This window comes from Motacilla alba, chromosome 10 (genome assembly GCF_015832195.1).
Source record: "Motacilla alba alba isolate MOTALB_02 chromosome 10, Motacilla_alba_V1.0_pri, whole genome shotgun sequence".
Taxonomy (NCBI): domain Eukaryota; kingdom Metazoa; phylum Chordata; class Aves; order Passeriformes; family Motacillidae; genus Motacilla; species Motacilla alba.
The window spans coordinates 19,253,514-19,273,854 of NC_052025.1; the positions used below are offsets into that span (position 1 = coordinate 19,253,514).

Sequence of the window (20,341 nt, forward strand, 5' to 3'; positions counted from 1 at the left end):
AGGTGCCAGCCCGGGGACAGTGACAAATCCCTGGCATTCCGCGGCCTCGGGGCAGCACTCTGAAGAGCCCCGGGAAGGCGCCAAGGCACACCGCGATCTGATCCGTGCTGTGAACTCCTCACGGCCCCCTGAGGGTTTCACTGGAATTCTCTGCTTTTGGGCTGTTTTTCCTGACAGGATTTACGAGAGCGCTTTTTCCACTCGGGTTTCCAGCCATGTGGTAATGAAGGGTCTCGTCCAGGCTTCGTGCTGGGCTTGCCAGAACTCGGGCAGGCTGCAGTGAGTCCGTGCGGAGTGGGGGCTCTGCTGGCTGTCACCTGGGTCCCAGTGTCCTGATGCTCCCCGCTGGGGGCTCTGCTGGCTGTCACCTGGGTCCCAGTGTCCTGATGCTGCCCGCTGGGGGCTCTGCTGGCTGTCACCTGGGCTCGTGTCCTGATGCTCCCGCTGGGGGCTCTGCTGGCTGTAACCTGGGTCACAGTGTCCTGATGCTCCCGCTGGGGGCTCTGCTGGCTGTCACCGGGGTCCCAGTGTCCTGATGCTGCCCGCTGGGGGCTCTGCTGGCTGTCACCTGGGCTTGTGTCCTGATGCTCCCGCTGGGGGCTCTGCTGGCTGTCACCTGCGTCCCAGTGTCCTGATGCTCCCGCTGGGGGCTCTGCTGGCTGTCACCTGGGTCCCAGTGTCCTGATGCTCCCCTGCTGCTGGACACGGGCAGCGGGAGGATACAGAACCTCAAAGCCTCAGCCAAAATGAAGAGTGAAGTGCCCCAGCCTGGAGCGTGTGTTCAGGCCAAAGCTGGGTGCCAGGCTGGGTCAGGGGCAGGGACGTCTCTGCCATCCCAGAGCTTCAGCTGCAGCCTGGCTTGGCCAGGAGCACTGCGATGCCTGAGCTGGGAATGCCAGCCCAGGACTGGGAATGCTGCAGCAGCAGCCAGCTCTGGAACTGGGACAAGGATGTCAAACCTGGGGCTGTCCCTGCCCATGGCAGGGTGGGACTGGGAGCCTTTAAGGGCACTTCCAACCCGAACCACTCTGGGATTCTGTGGAACCAACCGGGAATTCTTCTGCCGTTACTACACAAAGAGAAACTGAGTGACAGACACAGCTTTGCTTTTCCGCTAATGCCCCTTTTATTCACTTCTGTAACTTCTTACTTTGTAAAGAAATTCTGTAGCCAAAACCAAAGGGTCTCTTCAGAAAAACGCCAAACAACCCACAAAAAAATAACCACCAGCAAAGTAAACCTTGATTTTAAACCACAACACAAAACCTCAAAGGATCATTAAATTATTTCCCAGTGTCTCCAGCCACACTTCCTGCCTCCATGATTTGTGCCCTTACAGACAAGACCCACATTTACAATAAATCATGTTTAAAGGAGTTTTGAGTATGGGAATGAGCTGCTGCTACCTCATAAAAAGGCAGCAAAGTGCTGGGGTTTAACTGATATGATCTCATTAAATTTAAAAAGTCACATCTCTATCACATGTCTAACGAATGGGTTTATAAAGGGCCCAAGTCCATTTTTTCTTCACTGCCTCCACTCTATTCCCTTGGCACTTTGGCCATTTATCTCCATTGCACAACAAAGATTTAGAAAGGGCAGAAAGAATCTTCAGCTACGGAGCAGCCAGTGTGGAAACCATTCATTCCCTGCTTGCAGTGAGCCACCTGCAGCTCTGTGTCCCAGTCTGTGCTGGGAGAAATGTGGAGAACGGGAGAAGATGCACTCACAGCTGCTTGGGAAGGTGTCCCTGGCAGCTGTTTCCTTGGCTGTCTCAGTATTCCAGAATTCTTCCCAAACCAGGTGTTTCACCATGGGGGAGCTCCTCTCAGGCTTCAGCTGAGAAACGCTTCCCAAACTGCCAATGAGCTGCAGTTCTTGTCCTTAAACGCTGCACTTTCCACGCAGGAAATGATTCCCAGCATTCCAAGAATGATGATTTGCATTCACCTTTGCTTCATCATTAAGAAGGGAATTCAAGGAGCACTGTGAAAGTGCCTGCAGAACGTAAAGCCATCCGAGGATGGATGGCAAAGCCGTGTCCTGGGACCCGGCAGTTTAGGGGACATTGGAAAAGTTAATTTTGAAATTCCTAACTGAGGATGCTTAACAGGATGGATTTTCAGATGGATAAGGAAAGGTTCTTAGGGCCAGACTCTTCCACATGGCAATCTGTGGGATCCTCTTCCCATGGACCCACTGCCTGTGCCCGCACAGAGGAGCCAGGGTGCCATCTCCCCTTTCTCCTCTCGCTCCCCACCAGGCTCCACCTTCCTTCCATGTCCGTCATTCCAGAGGCTCCGTGCCCTGTGCTGCCGTGGAAGTGATGGGGACTCCATCCAGGGAAAGGGAATCCCTTCTGAGCCCTGTGCCTGAGGGACACACAGGAGCGTGGCACCGAGGGCTTTGGGATCCCAGCGCTGGGAACTGAGGACAGAGCTCCCCAGAGCAGCTCTGCCAGGCCTTGCACACGGTTTGGGCAGGGAATTCCACCCCTGGAGCAGCAGCAGAATCCAGGGAGTGTGGACAACACCTGACAGTCCAGGGAAGCCCCCATCCTTACACAGGCAAATTCCAAACAGAATCCGAGCCTGTGGCCACGTGTAACGGCTTTGGCACTTGGCAGGATGGAGCTCAGCAGCCTCCTCCTCATGGCTCATCCAATCTGGCCAGTTTGAACTGGGAAAGGCTCCATAAAACCATCCAAGAGCCCCACAGCTGAAAAATGCAGTTTGGAATTCAGGAGTCACTTCCCAAGCCCCAGCCCTGTGTGCAGAGATAACTGGGCGCACATTTGTTTATTTAAACCCCAGAGAGGAAATCATAAAAATGTTCATTTGAGAAATGTAAACTCATCACTGTTTCCTTGAACCTCACGCGTGTCACCTTCCAAAGTCCCCTGGGAGAGGAGACAGGACAGTCAGACAAAGCCTCCGGAGCCAGGAGATGTTGTGGAATGTGGAATATGGGGAATGCTGTCACCAAGGGAAGCAGCTACAGCTAAATGGGGTTTTTGGCAATGAACACTAACTCAGGGAAGGATCATTCCCTCAGGATTCTCTGGCACTTCCAGCTACAGAGGAATTCAGTTTTCTTCATCCGAGGAGAGGCCTTCAATCTCATCCCTGTCTCCTCCAATTGCCATCCAGAAGGCTTTGGCCACCTACAATGGCAAAAGAGACGGGAAAGGGAGAAAATTCCCATCACATGACTGAAGACTGTATTTCCTATCCAAAGAGCAGGAACTGAGCAGCAGCTAAATCTGGCAACCAGCTCTGTAAGTGCAGCACATCCTCTCTGAGCTGAAGGAATGTCAGCAACACAGAGGCAATGATTCAGGTCACGGGAGGCACCTGTGCTACAAAACCTGTGCTATTCAAGGCATCATTAAATTTTCCAGGAGAGCCACACTTTTCCATTGACTTGTGGGAGCTGGCCAGCACCCCCAGTGACTGCAGGGCTTTCAGCTCAGAATTCAGACAGGGGAAAGTCCTTATTTTATGGCAGTGGGGTGGAATGAGATGATCTTTAGGGTCCCTTCCAAGCCAAACCATTCCAGGATTTTATGCCTTTCTGGTATTTCAAACTTCCAGGTTATTCAGTTTTTAGGAGATACCTGAGTCTTCCTTAGGACTGTGTGGTTTGTTCTCACTTCTCTTAATCCAGGAGCTCTGCAGGAGCAGGAACTGTGGCTTGGAAAGAAAACACCCATGTTACTGATTCCCACCCCAATGCCCAAGGCTCACCTTCTCTGCGTGCAGCTTCCTCTGTTCGTGAGGCAGCGTGGCAGCTTTGTCTGTGGGGAAGGAGAGGATTGGGGCTGTGAGAGGAGTGAGCACTGAACACCTCCACACCTGGATCTGGGAACTCCCAGAGCACCTCCACACCTGGATCTGGGAACTCCCAGAGCACCTCCAGCACCCGGATCTGGGAACTCCCAGAGCACCTCCTGCACCTGGATCTGGGAACTCCCAGAGCACCTCCACACCTGGATCTGGGAACTCCCAGAGCACCTCCTGCACCTGGATCTGGGAACTCCCAGAGCACCTCCAGCACCTGGATCTGGGAACTCCCAGAGCACCTCCTGCACCTGGATCTGGGAACTCCCAGAGCACCTCCTGCACCTGGATCTGGGAACTCCCAGAGCACCTCCACACCTGGATCTGGGAACTCCCAGAGCACCTCCTGCACCTGGATCTGGGAACTCCCAGAGCACCTTCTGCACCTGGATCTGGGAACTCCCAGAGCACCTCCTGCACCTGGATCTGGGAACTCCCAGAGCAACATCTGCTGCTTTCAACAGCATTATCAAGAGCAAATGAATGGAAAGAGCAAATGAAGAGCAAATGGATGGAAAGAGCAGCTACCTCTACAGGACTTGAGGCAGGAGAACAGGAATTTCACAGCTTCCCAAATCGCTCCTGGCTCTCTCTGAGCCCCTGCAGGAGGTGCCAGAGCTCAGGTCCATCTCTCCTGGTGTGTTACCTTTCATTTCTTTCAGCTTTGAGAAGAGCCTTTCGAAGTTCTCCAGGTCCCCATCCCTCGTGGTCAGGCTGGCCAGCTCCTGGATGTCCATATCCAGCATGGGGTCTGAAATAACAGCTTGGTTGAAGAGAAATGATGCAGGATTTTAACAGCTGCAAATCCCATTTGCAAATTCCAATGGCACAGGAGAGAAAGAAACACTTAATGTACTGATTGCTCATACAGACAAATCATGGCATTGTTACAGTGGTGATTAATTTCAGGGAAGAAACCTTTCCCTGTCAGGGTGGGCAGGCCTGGCACAGGTGCCCAGAGGAGCTGTGGCTGCCCCTGGATCCCTGGAATGTCCAAGGCCAGGCTGGACAGGGCTTGGAGCAGCCTGGGACAGTGGAAGGTGTCCCTGCCCATGGCAGGGGGTGGAATGGGATGAGCTTTAAGGTCCTTTCTAAGCCAAAACATTCCAGATTCCATGATTCTGTGACACATTACACGTGAGCTCATCCAGTTTTTAGGATTTCTTGCTGATTCCAGAATGATCCAGAATGATTCAGCCACAGAGTGAATCAAAGCGTGGTGAGCTGATGAGACCACATCAGACACCCAGATCTCACACACAGCTGGTGAGGCAGTCCCATCTCCTGGAGTGCTGCAGGGATTGAAGGCCTCTCCTGGCTCTGGCAGTGCCCTTGTGCCCCACGTTCCCCTGGGCCAGGGGCTCTGTGTCCCTGCCAGGTGTCTGTGTCCCTGCTGAGCTCACCTGCAGCACTGTCAGGCTCCAGGCTGCGCGTGCCAGCTCCATCCTCTCCACCATCTGACTGGGACTCTTCCCTGTCTCCTGGGGACGGGTTGGACTGTCAGGAAACAAAGCTATTTCAGTATCCAGGAACGCATGGAAAAACATCAGCAGCAAATCAGCTGCTCCCTGCTTTTCCTTCAAAACCTTGCACTTTATCTCAAAGTGTCACTGCAAAACCTGTGCCACGAAGAGCCCCTCCTGCAGCACTGGGAACTGCTGCTGCACGAAGGGATTTCAGGATGGATTTGTTGGAGTTTTTTCCAGTAACATCATGAAATGACAGGTTTTGTTCTGCCCCAAAGGGGATAATTTGGATATAAACCCATCTTGAATGGAGCTTTTAGTGCTCTTTCCTTTGGCTGTGTGGCACAAGGGGAGGTCCCAGCCACCCCCCAATGGATGAAGGCAGGGCCTGAGCAGAGCAGGAACCAGGAATTACTGGAATTACTGTTTACTTCTGTCTCCGGGGTCTCTTCACAGCCACGGCTCCTGTTTGCTCCTGCCAAGGTGCTGAGGAGACCAAAGCCCTGGGTCCTGTCTGCAAACAAAGCACAAAGAGCAAAATTACTGCAAACACTGGGGCTGGCCAGGTGGGACAGGGAGTATTTCACAGCACCATGAAAATTCTGCCTGTGCACTTGAAAACAGATTTTAAGCAGAAATTTCACATCAATTCTAAGCTTTAAACTGTGTCTGCACTGCTTGCTGCTGAATATTCCCCCCAGGGAAGAGAATGTGAGGCACAGGAGATGTGGGGTCTTTTTAGAGCTTGTTGGAAGCCTCTGCTCCGTTGGGATCTGAGCTGGTAAATTCCAGACGGGGCAGCTGGAAAATCCAGCAGCAGAATTTGCTGTTCCTGGAGCCCAGGTTTAACCTCTATGGGAAGCAGCCCCGAGTCTGAGGCTGCATTCAGGAAAGGCAAGGACAGCCTTTGCTCACACATTGTCTGAACAGGCTGAGCACGACAATCATGGCAAAGAAAATTGTTAAATATCTAATTCAGAATTCCTGGGTGGATTCATCCATCAAATCCAGGGTTTCTTCTCCCTTCAGGCTGCTCTGGGCTCTCCCCACTGCTGGCCTAGGGTGTATCTCAATGCTGTTTTAAAACCCAGCCTAGAAAGTGATTTCAAACCTGAACAGTTGTCTAAGATAATAAATGTGCTGCAGTATTTTTCATTTGAACTGGCTGTATTTTTAAACCTGTTTTATATAAAAATATGTCCATAATGGGTGATGTGATGAGGTGTTTTTTACTAAGTCAGGTTTTTCTAAGTCAGTTTACCACTCAATACAAACTGGCCTTGCACTGAATAGTAAATATTTGCAGTTACAAAAGGCACTCAGGTAATTTTTCTGCAAACCTTTGTATTTTAGTCAACTAAAACTGAAAAAATGTGAAGTTATTGTACCAGAAATAGCCAGAAAACAATGACTTCTGCCAGAAGAAAGATTTAATGTTACTTTTTAAAAGAAGTATGTTCTAAATTATTACACTCATGACTAAGCTCTAGACTCAACTGTTGAGGTGATGTCATTTGGATGCTCTGCCCAAATTTCCTTGCCATTTCTCCAGACTCTCATTCTGAGGGGTTGGATGTGTAACTGGGCCCATCCAGCACTCACACAAACAAACACACCTCCATGAGAGAATTCCTGAGCCCCATTCCCTGTTCCCTGCTCCTGCAGCTGATCTGTTCTGCCCATCCCTGGCAGGTATCTGGGGCCACTGGCTCTGCTTTATCCCCTTTTGCTGCTCTAGCAGATCCCTGGCCAAAGGGGTGGGAAGAAGAAGAGCTGGATGAATTCCCTGGAAAACCTTCAGCTGCGCGTGAAGCCCAGCAGGTCAGTGAACTGGAATTGTAGGATAAGAGGTTGGGATTTGCATCCCAAAGCAAAGCAGCTTCCCCAGGTTTCATGGGCTGAGCAGTGATCTGGCTTTGGGGAAGCTGTGAAGGTGGACATGGAGCCAATTTCTGAGTCACCTCAGCAAGGTTGGACACTGCAGTGCAGAATGTCCTGGAGAGAGAACATTCCCACACTGGCAGAGGGGTGGATGCAGTGATCTAATCATGGCCCTCGTTCATAGCTGGGATTAGAGTTTGTCCTGCACAGAAAAACGGCAGTGGCTCCGCATTCCCTGCTCCAACACTGCAGAACCTCAGCCAGAATTATTACAAATGTTATCCCCTTCTGAAAAACCTGGAGTGTGCAACAGGGATCCCTGAACAGCAGCTATTTGTCCCTGGATCCATGTTTAGGGAGGAGGCAGACACAACACTTGGTTGCAGGCACACCCTTGGAAAACCCTTCCTATAAACTCCTTTTATTGGATGTAAAAGTTATTTCAACTTTGGGTGCAATTCAGGAAGTGGGTGATGCCTTACACAGTGTTCTTGAGGCAGGAAAGCCAAAAATTAGCTCATCCCACTTACTGGAGGAGTCAGTGGCTACGATGGAGCCCAGAGCAGCTGTAGCTGTCCCTGGAACCCTGGAAGTGTCTCAGGCCAGGCTGGACAGGGATGGCAGCACCCTGGGGCAGTGGGAGGGTCCCTGCGGGGGTGGAATGGGATGGGATTTAGGGTCCCTTCCCACCCAAACCATTCTAGATTCCATGCTCTGAACAGGGATTCAGCATTCCCAGATCCCTGTTTCACAGCCAAGTGTTTTCCACTGCCTTTACCCATTATTATTCCTCCAGTCTGTCTCCAGCTGACACATGGTGATCCTTACACATAAAACTGGAATTAACACATCAAAATTCACAATTTGTTTAAATGGCTTTCCTAAATCAGGTTAATTTGCTATGATTAGAGCCAGGCTCATTCCTGCCCCACCTGAGGTAAGCAGCTTCACCTGGGATCACTCCAGCTGGGATTTAAGCAGGAAAGAAGGCAAGCAGCCTCTTCCAGAGGGCTGGAAATGGTTTCTGCTCTTGCTACAGAGGCTCTTGCAGGGACAGAGAAGGTAGCAGCAGTTTAATACCTCTGTGGGAGGGAAATGTGGTACCTGGAGAATCCCTCACGTTCTCCTGCTCAAGAAAACTTCCAGAGACTGAAGGGAGCTCCAAGACCTGGAGAAACCAACCCTACACCAGCTCCAGAAAGGATTTGTTCCTGGCAGACTCCCAGGTAAGACTGCTCATTCGGCTTGGAGTAGAGATAATGCTGCTCCATTACTCACAAAGCATGTGGGATTGGTTACTTGGTGTAAACTTGTTTCTAATGCAACCGTGTTACATTTAATAATTCTTTTTACGGATCTGTGTGAGAATGATATATTTAATGGTGAGAGAAACAAATATGAAGTTTAAAATGTTAATGAATAGGTGTGTGAAAAAACCTGCAGCTTGAGAAGAATTGTGTTGGGGCTTAATGCAATAAAATGAGTTTGGTGTTTGTGCTTGAAAAAAGTTATTCTTGCAGTTTGTAAATGTAAATTCTCATGGAAAGAGGTTTTTGAAGCAAGGCAATGCTGCTGAATTAAGGCTACCCCTAACAGTGCTATCAGTATTTGCTAGTAGCCATTTACTACTGGAGCTCTCTTAGGCTCTCTGGTAACTCTTCCCTGTGTGGTTTTTAACCAGCCAGGAACTGCAGGTCATTTTCAGTGGAAAAGCTGAAGTTGGATTTACATGGCAGTTTCTGGGATCTGGAGGAAGCTGAAAACAAAAGCTATGCTACAGGTTGTAAAAAGTTTTCTTTTCAGTAAAATGAGCTCAACAATTTCCCTTTGAAGGCAGAGTCAGGCTGCAACACCTTCCAAATATAGCTCACTTCCTGAGGGGTTTGTGGTGGTTCAGCAGTGCTGGGGGGGGTTGGTGCTGTGCAGAGAGAAAATCAGGATTTTTCAAGGAGCCTGACCTTTACAGAACACACCAGTGATGTGCAGGAATTTCCCCCTGTGAGCAGCTGAGCATGTGACTACATTCTGCTGTTCTGTAAGGTGGCATCTGCCAAATACAGGAAATGTGTTGTTAAAAACCCATTTTTAGCACAAGTGAGATAACCTGACAGCATCTGCCAAGGTTACCTGCAGTGGTTACACTGAGTCAGACCTCACCTTCCCCTCGGTTCTGATGGGGAATGAGAAATCCTCAAAAAGCTGCATTAAAAAAGGGAGGCTAATAATTCTCCTCCTGGTTTTACTGAGTCCCAGCAAGCACCTTGCAGACACGGAGAATAACAGCAGCCTCTCGGAGCTTTAAATCATTCCAGTTAATGGCTGTAGGAAGGGAGAAGCCACACCAGTGGGAAATGGAACATCAGGGAGCAGAGAGGTGTTGGAAGGTTAGTGGTGTGATGAGGCTTTGTGAACAAAAAATTCCAGGCCAAGCACTCCTGGAGAGTTTCATCTTCCTACATTTTCTGTGGCAGTTTGTGTGATTAGAAAGGTAATGAAAGGTTTTCAAGTAAATGGAAGGATCTACCCTTGTAACCACAGCATTTCCTTTTCTGATGAGTCTAAGGCTAAAGTGATTTTTCCAAAATCATAACTCTACCTGATAATCAGCTTCCTCAGGAAATTATCTGGGGTTGCCCATTTTTTGCACTGTGGTCGAAAATTCTGTGGTTTCTATGTACTCAAGGGAGGTTTTCTGTAGCAAAAACAGCCCTTAAATGTTTGGCACCACTCCTTGTCTCTGCACTTGCTATTCTCATCCCCAGTTCAAAAATTTAACAAACTAAAAATCCCCTACAACAAATGTGGAATTTAACCTTTACTTCTACACTGAAGCATGTATCAGTCTGATAAAGCTGATAATTACAACCTATTTCCTACTGGAGTTTGGCGGAACAAACTTTGAGTTTTCATTCAACCTGCAGGATTAATGGAACATTTAACTCAAATTATTGGTAGAGTGCAAGTTAAAGCAGAGAGGGAACCAGGTGCAGGTGCTGGAACAGGAGAAGGTTTACACAGAAATCCTTTCCTGTGAGGATGGTGAGGCCCTGGCACAGAGAAGTTGTGGGTGGAAATGTCCAAGGCCAGCTTGGGTGAGCTTGGAGCACCCTGGCATAGAGGAGAAGCTGAGCTTTAAGGTCCCTCCCAACCCAAACCACGCCAGGATTCTGGGATAAACCTCACCCACTCCTGTGAGCTCATCAGGACATCAAGGGGGGGTGAAAGCAATGCCTGACCCTGCTGCTCCCTGGGGAAGGTCCCCGAGGGCTCCAGCTGTGCCTGTGCTGAGCCAGCTGCTCCATTTTGGCTGCCCCAGCCTGCAGAGCTCAGGGCCAGGCCCAGGGGCACCTACCACCCTTCATGACCACGTTGGACCAGACGTTGGCGTTGAGGGCCTGCACGATGCGCTTCACTCCCGTGGACTCGGGGAAATCATCTGCACCAAAACACAGAGAGGAACTCTAAAAACTCCTGAAAACAACCCAAAAACCATCCCGTGCCTCCTGAGGTGGGGCTGGAGGCCTGTCCTAGCTGCTCACAATCATTGCCCATTCTGCTCCTGGTACCAAACACAGATTTTTCACCTTTGATTCATGAGAGCCAAGTAAATGTAAATTAATGCCTCGCTTCTTGGGCTGAGCTTGCAGGGATGATGAACTGTGAGCTCAGCATTTTGCAGGTATCTAAATTAGGGATAATGAACTGTGAGCTCAGCATTTTGCAGGTATCTAAATTAGGGATAATGAACTGTGAGCTCAGCATTTTGCAGGTATCTAAATCCTTTTTGTTAAATATTTAGCAGGAGGTGTACATTAAGTAACATATTTATAGTATATTATAAAAGTACAATATACTTTAATTATATTATAATTAAAATATGAATTAATAAAATAGTAAATTATAGTAAATAATAAATCTAATAATATAATATAAAAGTATACTATACTTTATAGTATATACATAAATATTATAGCAACAGACAAGAAACTTGAATCTTTCACTCCAAGACTTTTACAATGCTGTATAGCATAGAAATATATTAGAAAATAGATACCAGAATTACTTTTCTTTTAGAAAGTAAAGAAGTTGAGACAACCATTTAAAAAGCGTGTGATGCCTGTAAAAAATGGAGAGGAACATTGTAAAGATGTCCCCACAATATCTAACTGCACAAGTTCCAGTAATCCTGGGAATACAGGAACTTGAAAGCCCAGGGAAAGCATTATTCAGATTTTAATTTATTTACTGAATAGATGTGACACCACTTTGGATCAAGTCAGTTTTCCCATTTCCTCAGTTTAGTCAGCTTCCCATGTTTGTGCAGGTTGACAAAGGGGAAAAAAACCACTAAACAATCCTTTGGGTACACAAATGTGATTGTTTAGAAATCAAACTCGAGTGACTCAGGGATCAGGTGCAGTAATTGAAGCTGCCTTCAGAAATGCATTGAAGGCTGAAAGCAGATGTTTTGCCCTCTGTGATCCTCCTGTTTGGTTTGATATCAGAGTCATTATCAAGAGCCTCAGTTCAGAGCTCTTGTCCTGACTGTGCAAACAACTGACAATGAATCAAAACAAAAGTTCCAGTTTATTTGAGATGAGCTGCCTGAAATGTCAGAATTTGGAGCAGAGATTGGCCCAGTGTGTTTACAGCATCTGCTGTGCCTTTTGGAACTCACCCAGAATGTTTGGGGGGTAAATAAGTTACTCACAGGAACACAGTTCCTCCTCTGCATGAGTCACAGTGAATCAACCAGCAGATTAAACAGCTAGGAAAGAACATGTATCCCAATATTCCACAAATTAACATCCTGAGTTGTTATTACTCCCATTAAAGAAATGGTAAAGAGTTTGTTCCCATAAATAGGGAAGAGCTTGTTCTTTACAAGAATTATTCAACAGAAAAATAACTTGATTAAAGGTTACTATTTTTAAAGCAATTAGTATTTGTTTAGTCTAAGGAGTCTTCACTTCCGATTCTCCCAGTTTCTGTGAATCAAATCTGTGAATCTCCCTCCTTGACTAAAAAAAAAGGGAAATGTTTTTCAGGGCATGCTGGGGAGAGAAGGAGACTTCTCAGCTCCTCAAGATCCAATTTTAGTAGGCACTTAAAGGGGGGAAAGGAGTGGGATGTGTTCCAGTGAGGATTTTATAGTGAATTATTTTTGGTGACTGCAATGTGCATGGAGAACCTGAAATCGAGCAGATGTTAGTGACTAATTCCTCTCCAGCCCGCAGTTATCTCATTTTACTCCAAAGAGGTAAGGTGAAAATGCTTTTTTGTGTCACTGAAGTGAGGCGATAAGGCTGATGCTGATAAGGCTGTCAGGAAATGCATAGTCACTTTTCAAGAGTGGAACACCACACTTCTGACACTTCTTGCTGGTTTTTTTTCAAGTTATAAATGTTGGGCAGCCAGTGATTCTGAAACTGGTTTATTTCCTGTGTAAGAGCTCATGCTGCTCTGAAAGGTTTTTAACAACCTGCCATTTTCAGCCTATCATGTCACTGTACCAAGATAGCACAAAATAGTTTGTCTTTTTAAAACCAGAATTTTTCTGCCCTCATGCAGAAAAATGTTTCTTTAGATTGATTTTCCAAGTGGAATATAAACTTCCGATGTATCAATACAGTCCTAGGGCTGAAAAAGGAGCAGACATTATTTAGACGTAGGTGCTGCATAAACAGCAGCTGGATTTGGGAGGGGACAAATGGAATTTCTCAGAGGAAATAACCTCCTCCCCCTCCTGACCTTTTATAGCTGAGACTCAGCCTCACCAGCCCGGAGCATTCCACGCTGTGATCGTGTGGCATATCAACAATTGCAAGGGGCATAACTTTATTTAGAAGGTATTTTTGGGGCACTTTTCATTCTCAAAATGGCAAGAGAAGCAGCAGACCTACCATCTTCATCAGGCAGCTCCTCAGGGTTGAGCTCTACCAGCTCAAAGCCATGCTTGATGCACCACTCTTGAGCTTTCTGTCTGTTTACACCTAAATTGGGAGACAAAAATGGCTATTAAAGGTGCAGATTTGAGACCAGTGCCAGCATACTTATCAGAATTTTTAGCTGTGTTTTATTCCCTCAGAGTTGTTTGCTTGCTCTGGAGTGTATGGGAAATGTATAGCAGCTGGCACGGATCCTCCATTCACTGTGGATTCCAAAAATAGAGAGTTAAACTCCTCCTTGGAACTGAGGAACAGAATCAAATGGTTTTGCAGAGGGTACAATGTAGGTGTGAAGACTTCCGTTAACTCTGGCTTTGACACTGAACTGAGCTGTGGGGACACCTCTGCACCTCCCAGCTTGCTGTTGTCTAGAACCATAGCAAATGTGTGTGTGTGTGTTCAATGTCCAAATGCCCAAAAAATGGCATTAGCAACGTAATCCTCCCCGTTTTCCAGCAGGGTCATGCACATCCAGCAGCAGGAATGCCCTTTAGTCCCCCTGCAGTGGCAGAACAGAGCTGACCCAGCAATCTGGTAAAATTCTGATTGAGTTCTAACCACATCCCACTGAAGGTTTCAGCTCCTGCTCCCCAGAGCTCTCCAGGCCAGTCTCACCCGGACTCTGAGAGGCAATTGCTGATGTAATTAGAAAGTCAATTATTATGCAGGCTAATGGCTCTAGGTGAGGATGGGAGTTCTTTGGGTCTCCTACCGTTCTCAGACACTCTGTCACAAACCAGGATCATCACTTCTGGCAGCCACTCTTCTGTCAGGGGAAGCCATTCGGAGACACCCTCCAGTCCAGTTTTCTACAGGGAGAAAGAAAAGAGTTCTTTGGAATACATCCTGCAGTACTTTAGTTTCTAATAGAAACTAAATAGAAATAGACTTATAGAAAGCAATAGGCTTTTTTTTTTGTCTCAACCTTTCTGGTTTCTGCTAAACCAGTTTCCACTGCTGCTGGTTTAGTAGAAACAATTTTGGGTGAAATGCCCTGAATTTTATGTTTAGCTTCCTAAATTTTGTCTGTCCTAAAGGAGCCTTTCAGAAGCAGCAGCAGCTAGGAATAAAGCTGGCAGAGGGATTTGCCGTGGTGCCATAATGGCTCCTGAAAACCCCTCTTCCAGCTGGAGGAGAGCAGTAAGAGAGAAGGAAACTGCTGCTCTTGTTAGCAGGGAAATTTAATATTTAGTATTTAACATTGATCTTCTGCCAATGAATAGAACAGCTTAAAGGGGATGGATGGAGATTGTGATTGATGGTTCTCATTGTGTAAGGCAGGAGAATGAAGCAGAAGAGCCTTACTGTTGAGCTGTCAAAGTACACAACAAACGCCTGCACAGCCTCAGCGATCTCTGCAGTCATGTGGAATGTGTTTGGGACCACGCAGAGGTGGATATCTGCAGAATAGTACTTGTTATCTATCGTCCAGGGGTAGAAATTCACTCTTCCACTTGTTACTGCACCCACAGTAAGGTCATCTTTTCCTGTGATACCTGCAGGAGAGAAAATGGGTGAGGAGGAGGGTAAAGCCAGCAGCAAAAAAATAATTTGTCTAGAAAAGTGCAGTGCCAATGCAGATCCATCTTTACTACAATGACCCAGGACATAATCAAGATCTTTAAAAATTCAACTCAATTTGTTACTCTGTCCCAGATTTTATTGCTTAGCTTTCAGAAGAGTTTATTTTCTAGTTTTCAATATAAAATATGGCCCAGAAGCTGCAGAAAGCCTTTTGTTTTCCTGGAAATGCCTTTGCAAGTGTTAACCTCAAACTCAGTACCCGTCAACAGGATGTATGGAGAGAAAGCCTAAACTTTACTGCAACCCTTGCATGTTCTTTGAGATGTAAAGATCTGTTTAACTGTGACCAAAACCTGAAGGTAACTGTGAGAAAATAACCCAGTTCCTCCAATGCACTGTAATGTAATTCCCACTGAATCCCATGTGGGAGCTCAGCCACTAAAATGCAGTGCTTTGCTCAGGTGCTGCCAAGCTCTGCCCTCCAAGGAAGGAACCTTCCTGGGAACACTCCAGGAGCTGAAGCAGAGCTGGAAACACAGCATCCCATTATTCCTTGAGGGAAAGGCCAGGAAATCTTGTTCAGGCTGGATGAACTCGTGGACACTTTGGAACACAGGTCAATTATTTATAACATGGCCTGAGTCATCCAAAATTGCCTGGGGCAGGAGAAGAGTTAAAGAATAAAGCACATGGCTTTTCAAGGATTTGTATTTTAAGGTACTGAGAGTTCCTGGAGCTGCTGGAACAGGCTGTTCCCCAAATAGTCTGGAGATGAATTTGAATTTATCTGTATCTTATTAGTAAAGAGACAGGAAAACCTCCTTGCCAAGGCTGCAGTGATTTTTACAACTGAACTGCAAAGCTGAGAAATGGATCTGGTGAATGAGCACGGGGCACAAGGCAGGGAGAGCTGTAAACCAGGATTATTTGCAGCCCTGAGGAGGAGATGGAATCTGAGGGAGAAATGTGACCTTGGAAACAGAAAGCTGCAGCCATTTCCTCCTTAAGAGGATGAAACAAGAGTCTCCTCTCAAGGTTTCTTAAAATAAGAAGTGCCACATCTAAATGATTTTTCCAGGTTCAAGTTTGATTTTATTTTATTTTGGATGGCAATTATTTTTCAGATGATTTCAGATGATCATCTTTAATCAGATGATATTCCATGCTAAGATTACCCACCTCACTTTGGAGCAGGGGGACAAAGATCCTGAGTCACCACCAAACAAACCTGGATCCTGAGCTTTGTATTCTCAGAGGTTTTGTTTGGAATATGATATTAATTTCCCTTTACTAGTGTTTTGACAGTTAAAAATAAGTAAATTAAAATCAGTCTGAGCTGAGAGAATTACAAGTCAATGTCACAAGAGGCTAAGAATAAGAGGGTCCACAGAAATTACTGAAACCCAGAAAATCAGCAGTAGGACTTAGGGAGGAAAGCGGGGTGAGGAAGAAAATCAGTTCTAAAGGCACTTGAGTCAGTCACCCTCACAAGGATACAGAGGGAAAGAACCTTTATAAATGGTTTTCAAAAGCTGACAGGAACTTCATGTTTGCTTTGTAAGGGGCATTTTTTTAGAAGAGTTCGTGGACAAATTCAGGTCTGCAAGCACTGCTAGAATGAGGCCATGTCTCCTCTCCTATTAGCTGCTCCTTGCTCCTGTATTTTGAGGGGTTTTCTTTCATCCCATTGAGCTGCTGATTACGAATCCTTCATGCTGAGGTTCTGCCAGTTCCCTGTGAAATTTCTCTCCCAGTGAAAATGGACGTTACACACTAAACTGCCAGGGCTTCAGGAACCTGCTGAAAGGATTCAGCCTGATCTCAGGCTGCCTGTGGGGCACAACAGCCTGATCACTCCTAGCAGGAAACTGAGCAGCTCGTCAGGAGTTCTCTCCCAAAAAGTCACTTGGAACAATTAGAGTTTGGTCCTTAGAGCAAACAAGCAGAGACTACAAAAGAAATACCCACTGTAGCTCAATCTGAGTTCTCATTTGATGCAGGAGTTAGCTTTAAGGGCTATATTTACCACCCCAGCGTTCCAGAAATTTCTTTCCTAGACAGCCTGGATTTGAATGAAAGCAGCAAATTGAGCCAGAATAGTCTGGTATCTAATTTAGAGAGTATTGATCAGAATAAACTCCTAGAAAATTAACATGGCAAAAGGAGGTGGCTTGTCCAGCTGAGCCCTTATGAGTGAGTTCCTCCTTTCTCACGTGACACTGCTCAGCCATTGCAAGTGTCAGTGGTTTGCCATGCCAAGAGCCCAGAGAAGCGCAGGAGTCACCGTGTGACCACAGCACAGCCAGGCCTGGGCTGGCCCTGCCCGGGAGCCCGGCAGCTCCAGGGGGACGGGAATGCCAACACCCTCCAGCTGCAGCACCGACACCACAGCTGGAAACCCTCCCAGCGCGGACAGAGCTGCCGGTGCCAGCTAAACCCACACCCGGAGCCAGGCTCCTGGGGATCCCGGCACTGCGGGGCACTCGCACTGGAATGATGCTGCCGGGTCCCCCTGCAGACACCCCGCGCGGTGTCCCCCGCCGCACAAAAGCAGCGGCAGCGGCACAAGCCGCCTCCTCACAGGGGATGCTCTGAGGCCGTTTTTGGCTCCAGCACCACCCCTGGGCGGTGACCTCCTGCAAAGCCCTGTCCTGCTCTAAGGTCACCACGCCTGCTGGGCAATGCCCTTCTCCAGCGGATCCCATGGCTGATTTTACTCTTCTTGTATCAGAAAACCATTAAACAGCAAACAGCAACTGACACACGAGATCAGATCATGGCTCAGTAACTGATCCTGGCTGGTGTCACACAGCTCCAGAACTTCCAAACTTCTCTGGAACCTCTCCAGAGGAAAAGGTTTCATTACTTCCAGGCAGTCAGGCACTGGCTTATGTTTTTCAGCTTCACCAGTTGTGCCCCTTCTTCACTCACAATTTATATATTTTAATAAAGCAGACAATAGTTATATAGATAATATTTCTGGAAATGATTTTCAGCTATTTACAAAACTGTTTGCTCATTTTACTGACTTAAATATCAACATTTAATTTCATATTTTATCACACAGACAAGATAAGCTACATAATGATTTTGAACACGAGCGAGAACGTGGCAATATTATAAAATCTCACATCCCTTCCCATTTTTAATGCTGAATCTTAAGGAGTCCTCTGAAAGTGCAAATACTTTCGAAAAAGGGGAGTTGAAGAGCAGAAACTTTTCAGAAGAGTTAAATAATCAGAGAACCACATGCAGCTCTCTTGCAGTAATTGCCCTGTTCTCTAATACCCCAGTAGTATTTAAGCACTTTCAGCACACTGTGTGTCTGATAATATTTTTTTAATGATTACAGCTTCTTTTTGCAGGTTTTTCCCCAAAGAGATTAAGGTATTTACCACTTTCCATAGTGTTTTTCAGATTGAATACATGTTTTCAGAACATAATGCCCTAAATGCTCCCAAATCCTCAGAGCTGTCAGGTACAGGGAGGAGTTCCCACATTCTGGGCCTTGAGAGCCACCTGGTGGAATAAACCATAAAAAATACTCCTAGAATTACACCAAGGAGTAAAGAGAGCCCAAAGGAGTAAAGAGAGCCCAAACATGCTGGGGAGGGGGAGGAGAGGAGTGATGGAAATCCAAAAAGAAAAGGAAGAACAATCACATCAGACAGAATGAAAACTGAACCAATCTTATTGCAGTTTTGTGATAAACACATCACAATAGCAACAGGCAGATCTATGTTGAGCACTTTTAAACAGCTTTGTTTTGCCACAGTGTCCCATGAATTAAAGCACTCAGAGCCCCCTGCAGAAACCTGAACAAATAAAAATATATCTAGCAAGTGTGCCATCAGCTGCTTCTCATCCTCAAGCCATTTTCCATTTAACAGGAGGAAAACCCTGGAAAAAGTCTTGGAGTTGGCCTGGAAAGTTCTGGCAGGTTGTCTGACCCCACCAAACCGTCCCCACTGCTCCCCCAGCCCTGCCTGGGTGTCCTTGAATGTTTTACAGTCTGCAGCCTCTGATTTAATGTCCCTTGTTATACAAAGCAGCGAGTTACGATGCGGATGGTATTCACTGTATCCAAGTGTTTTATTTCTTCCAGGAGGATTTTAATGTAAGCCAGTCAGAGGACACACAGACAAGACTCCAGTTTTGGTACTGGGAGCAGTGGAAGCTGAGCTGTTTCCAAGTGAGTACTAGTTTTAAAAATATCTGAGCTTAGATTTTAAGACTTTCTCAGATTAGGCAGCTTTTTGCTCACCTACCTTTTCTACCTGTTCCATTTCACTATGCAAAGTAATCAAAGGGGAAGCCTAGAGGAACCTTGTGTGATTCCTTCCAATTTGCTTATACCCTCCTCAAAAACAAGCTAATAATAATATTTTTGTTGTGGAATCTTTAAATAATTCAGTGTCCTGCAGCTGCTTTGATAGAGAAGCCTTTGACTGCATATCTTGTACTGTTATTTTTGGTCCAAAACATGCTCTAATGAGGTGGAGGGAGGCAGTTCCTGGGGCCAGCCCTGTGCTTAGTGAGGTCCTAAGAATTGCTCAGAAAGAGAGAAAAACAAATCCAGAGAACATTTGAGGGAGTTAAATTCTACATCTCAGTGTGCACAGCAAACTGTTCATGCACTCCCTAAAAACCAGGGCTGTCCTAACATAGGCAGCCCACCAAGATCATGAACAGCTTCTCCCTGGAATCCCCAGATTTTAAAAATACCAAAAATTCCACCATGGTTTCCTCTACTCTCAGATCTTGTGCTCCCCTTTTGAGCCATAAAAACAGCAACTGGTTCCCAGGAAAACCACTTCCTACTGAATGAGTTCCATGTACTCGGTACCGAGTGTAATCTGCAATTGTACCAGCTGCAAAACAGAATTTTTAGCTCTCCCTTTCAGTCCTTCTGCACCGAGAAAGCGCTGAACTATTTACTTAAAGCACTAAGGAGGCTCCTGAAACCCTCTGCCAGGGGCCGGGGGCTGCGACCCCCCTGTCCTGAGGGGAGGATTGAGACCCTGAGGGGAGAACTGTGACCTTGATGGGGAAAATGAGAACCTGAGGGGAGAGCTGAGATCCCGAGGGGAAAATTGGGATCGTGAGGGGATAGCAGCAACCCTGAGGGGAAAACTGGGGCTGTGAGGGGATAGCAGCAACCCTGAGGGGAAAACTGGGTCTGTGAGGGGATGGCAGCGACCCTGAGGGGAAAACTGGGGCTGTGAGGGGATAGCAGCAACCCTGAGAGGAAAACTGGGTCTGTGAGGGGATGGCAGCGACCCTGACGGGAAAACTGGGTCTGTGAGGGGACGGCGGCGACCGAGAGGGGACAATTAGGTCCGTGAGGGGATGGCAGAGACCCTGAGGGGAAAACTGAGTCTGTGAGGGGATGGCAGCGACCCTGAGGAGAGAACTACGATCCTGAGGAGAAACCAGCCTCCCAGAGGGCCGGGGCTGGAGGGAACCGCTGCCAGCCCGGTTCGCGCGGGCGCGGGCAAACCGCGGCCCCTGGTTCCGCCCGCTCGGGCGCCGCGGCGGCCCCGACTCACGTTTGACGAGCTCCTCGGGCGCGAAGCCCGCGGCACAGCTGGTGAGCAGCGCCAGCGGCCCCGCCGCCGCCGCCATGGCGCCCGCGCCGCGCCCCTTCCGCCGCGCCGCTACCACCGCCCGCGGGGGGGGGGCG

The 20,341-nt window shown here is 47.4% G+C and overlaps 1 protein-coding gene across 1 annotated transcript; it reads right to left on the reverse strand.

Annotated features, from left to right (window-relative positions):
* Positions 1-1,102: 1,102 nt before the first annotated feature.
* Positions 1,103-20,331, reverse strand: AAGAB (alpha and gamma adaptin binding protein). The gene is made up of 10 exons (XM_038146627.1): positions 20,208-20,331; positions 14,440-14,630; positions 13,847-13,943; positions 13,090-13,179; positions 10,539-10,622; positions 5,737-5,819; positions 5,243-5,336; positions 4,486-4,590; positions 3,747-3,796; positions 1,103-3,163 (listed from the first exon to the last, which is right to left on the reverse strand). The coding sequence occupies exons 1-10, from the start codon at positions 20,281-20,283 to the stop codon at positions 3,086-3,088; spliced, it is 948 nt and encodes a 315-aa protein (XP_038002555.1). The 5' UTR covers positions 20,284-20,331; the 3' UTR covers positions 1,103-3,085.
* Positions 20,332-20,341: the final 10 nt, after the last annotated feature.

What these genes read in the sequence shown, in the direction of transcription:
- AAGAB (XM_038146627.1), bottom strand. Translation starts at nt 20,283, where the DNA reads ATGGCGGCGGCGGCGGGGCCGCTGGCGCTGCTCACCAGCTGTGCCGCG. An exon ending in TGTACTTTGACAGCTCAACA is followed by an intron (nt 13,944 to 14,439) that starts GTAAGGCTCTTC and finishes TTCTCCCTGTAG; the next exon opens with AAAACTGGACTGGAGGGTGT. An exon ending in GGAGCTGCCTGATGAAGATG is followed by an intron (nt 10,623 to 13,089) that starts GTAGGTCTGCTG and finishes GTTTTGGTGCAG; the next exon opens with ATGATTTCCCCGAGTCCACG.